Source organism: Papaver somniferum, chromosome 2 (assembly GCF_003573695.1).
Source record: "Papaver somniferum cultivar HN1 chromosome 2, ASM357369v1, whole genome shotgun sequence".
Taxonomy (NCBI): Eukaryota; Viridiplantae; Streptophyta; class Magnoliopsida; order Ranunculales; family Papaveraceae; genus Papaver; species Papaver somniferum.
The window spans coordinates 149,720,869-149,724,017 of NC_039359.1; the positions used below are offsets into that span (position 1 = coordinate 149,720,869).

The 3,149-nt window shown below is 37.8% G+C and overlaps 1 protein-coding gene across 2 annotated transcripts; it reads left to right on the top strand.

Annotated features, from left to right (window-relative positions):
• The first annotated feature begins 416 nt into the window (after positions 1-416).
• Positions 417-2,190, top strand: LOC113354109 (18S rRNA (guanine-N(7))-methyltransferase RID2-like). 2 transcript variants are annotated; one of them, XM_026597544.1, is made up of 4 exons: positions 417-764; positions 871-946; positions 1,092-1,187; positions 2,114-2,190. In XM_026597544.1, exons 1-4 carry the CDS (start codon positions 669-671, stop codon positions 2,125-2,127), a joined length of 282 nt encoding a protein of 93 aa, XP_026453329.1. In that variant the 5' UTR covers positions 417-668; the 3' UTR covers positions 2,128-2,190. The 2 variants fall into 2 exon arrangements, with proteins under 2 accessions (XP_026453329.1, XP_026453328.1); XM_026597543.1 differs by lacking the exon at positions 2,114-2,190 and having other exon boundaries at positions 1,092-1,378.
• The last annotated feature ends 959 nt before the right edge of the window (positions 2,191-3,149 follow it).

Sequence of the window (3,149 nt, forward strand, 5' to 3'; positions counted from 1 at the left end):
AATTTAGGAATTTGGTGGGCTATATATAAAAATCATGTTTAATTTTATGGGTTATGTTAATAATCATAAAATCACGTTTGATTGAATTAATGACTTATTTTATGTGGGTTATAGTTAATAAAAGCATCGGATATATTTAAGAGAAGCCTTAAAAAGAATACAAAAAATATGGGTTCGGGACTAATATTTTATTAAAAAATGGGTGCACGCCTAAATTCATTTGAGCATGAATTTCACAGTGGAAAAAATTTGAAAAATGGGTTTGTCTGTAATTTTCACAAAAAAGAAACTCGCAAAAGTTGTAGCCTATGAGCTTGTTATAGGCCCATGTACCCAAACCCGAACCGGATTCTAGACACATAACCCATAAGTTCAGACCTAGAAATGAAAAATCTAAAACCCTTCTCAATCTTTGTTACCAGAAGATCCAACAGTCTTAAATCTCCTCCTCCAGCAACACCATTATTAACCAAAACCCTGCGCTCTCTTCCGCCACCGCACCACCACCATCCCTGCTACTGCACCGCCACCTGAGGCGCACTCGGAGAGCATCAGAGGATGTCAAGACCGGAGTTTCAAGCTCCTCCGGAGATTTTCAGAGCGCACCGCACCACCACCATCCCTGCTACTGCACCGCCACCTGAGGCGCACTCGGAGAGCATCAGAGGATGTCAAGACCGGAGTTTCAAGCTCCTCCGGAGATTTTCTACAATGAATCAGAAGCTAGGAAATATACTTCTTCTTCTCGTATCACTGAAATTCAGGTACCATCATACCAATAGTGTAATTGTTAAATCAAATCTTTGTCTAATTTTGTTTACTAATTTTTGTTTACTAATTTTTGTTTGTGGGATTTTTTTTTTGTTTAAGGCAAAACTTTCCGAGAGAGCATTAGAGCTTCTAGCGTTGCCCGATGATGATGTTCCGCGGCTGCTACTTGATATTGGTGAGTTCTGTTTGCTTTAAATGAAGAATTTTTACTCTAATTGAATCAGGAGTGATTTTGCTACTGCAAATTGCGCTTTTATTAGCATACAGCTGAAGTTTGGATTTAGGTTTTGATTGGTTTTGTTTTTGTGTAATGTTTTTAGGTTGTGGCTCTGGACTTAGTGGAGAAACGTTATCTGAGAGTGGACACCAGTGGATTGGTTTAGACATATCTGATTCGATGCTTAGCAAGTGTAATGGTCAGTTTTTTTTTTTTGGAAAGTTGAATTGCCCTTGCGCTCGATTTTCATTTGATTAATTTAAGTTTTGATTTAATAAATAGATGCTGCGATTGGAGTGGGTTTCCATTTAGGGAAATTATCAAACAACTCACTTTTTTCCTTCCCCAACACACCTAATTGTCATCCGTAGTAGTGTGACCACAACAATATTAAACCGACTTGGTCAATACGAAAGTAAGTGTGTTGGCATAAACTTACCTATACATGAATAAAAAAAAATATCATGTATTCTGGGTCTTATCAGTCTTCTTCTAAATTCCAACAAGTTGATACTTTGTCAGCTCTTCCTACTAATTGAAAGTAAGGATTTATCACATTGCACCTGTGTTCTTCACATATCATGTCACATTTACCATGTCAAACTGAAACACAAGAATCTATCACAAAATGTGGTTCCGAAGAACAAAAAGGAAAATCATGGATAAAAACGCTATTAATACATTTACACAGAGACCCACCTACGGGTGAATTTAGGATCACATAAATTGGTCAGCACATATTCCTAACTTGCTAACAGTTCCGTAAAGCCCAAATCATGTGTTGTACTGGTACATAACACCGCATATAAAGCCTAAATCATGTGTATCTGTCTACTAGTTAAGAAGCAGGGAAGAGGTGAAATGTTGTTACCTTGAATGATTACAACGAGGCAGAACATAACATTAGAGGATGCAGCTTTTGCATCTTTCATCTTCTTATGTGCTCTCATACGTTCGATTCTTGCAAGCTTCAACATAGCAAGCTCAGAGATACGATGATCCTATCACCAATTTTAGCCAAACCTTCTGTCTCTGACTCGTTAACATGTCTCAAGACTCTTTACCAAGACATTATTTATTCAGCATATGATCTTCCGGTTTTATTTGATCCACTGTCCTGTGCAGAATATTGCATATGAATCAGCAGCATACCTATTTCCGCCAGCCAAATGGGACCTGTGGAACAAGAAATGCATTAAAACATGATACAGGGTTGAAAAAAGATTGTTTGCTTCAAAACAAAAGGAAAGTTCAGTCTTCAGAGAACGTAAATTATGCACAACTTACTTGCCAACACCATTGGGTTGGGTGGGTTCAGACATCCGCCAAATAATCAGAAGAGAAGCGCTGAATCGTTTCTGCTCTTTCAAAATGTCCTCGATGTTTTCTGCTGCAACCTTTGAAGTAGTTTTTTCATCAGGACAATGTTTGAAATGAGATATAAACTTTGTTGCCTGCAGATGATTAAGATTTATTAGTTACTTCATTAATTGTTATCAAATCCAACTAACAAAGATAAAATGATAACCACTTCATCAACTAAACTTTCTGCGATTGTTGGAACGACACAGTTAAAGATTTCAGTGTCTGCAGAGGGCAAGATTAAAGACGATAAAGCAGATAATTCTTAAGGTGATGGTCCCCGGGGAAAGTGACCTCTCACCCTGCTACCAACTTATACGCTAATGGTGGTTTTATTTCGCTTTTCGAAATGAGCTTCACTCTGTTGGACTACATAAGCTATCGAAAGAGAGGAAACGTATGCATAAATGTCGGAAAACAAAGGCTTTATCACACTTGAACTGGTACTTTCTGTGGAGGGATGGTGAGGAACCTAAGTCGATGAACATAATTGTGCCAAATTAGCAGTTGTGGCTTCAAATCCAAGACTACAGCAATTACTGTTTCTAATACTGCTGATGAAGAGCTGCTAATATGAAATCAGAAAAGAAAAAAAGAAATCTTTTGAGGTTGATTGTTCAGCTAATGAGTTTAAAGTAATCCAACATCTTAGAAAGACCATTCCCTATAACCTACCAAATTCTAAATTCAGATGTGCAGGTGGGACTTTATGGACTTAGTGTTCTGTGTCGTTTCCAAGGCGACCAAAGTTGCCAAAGATTTTCCCAGGTAACTTCACATCATAGGCATGATCATCATC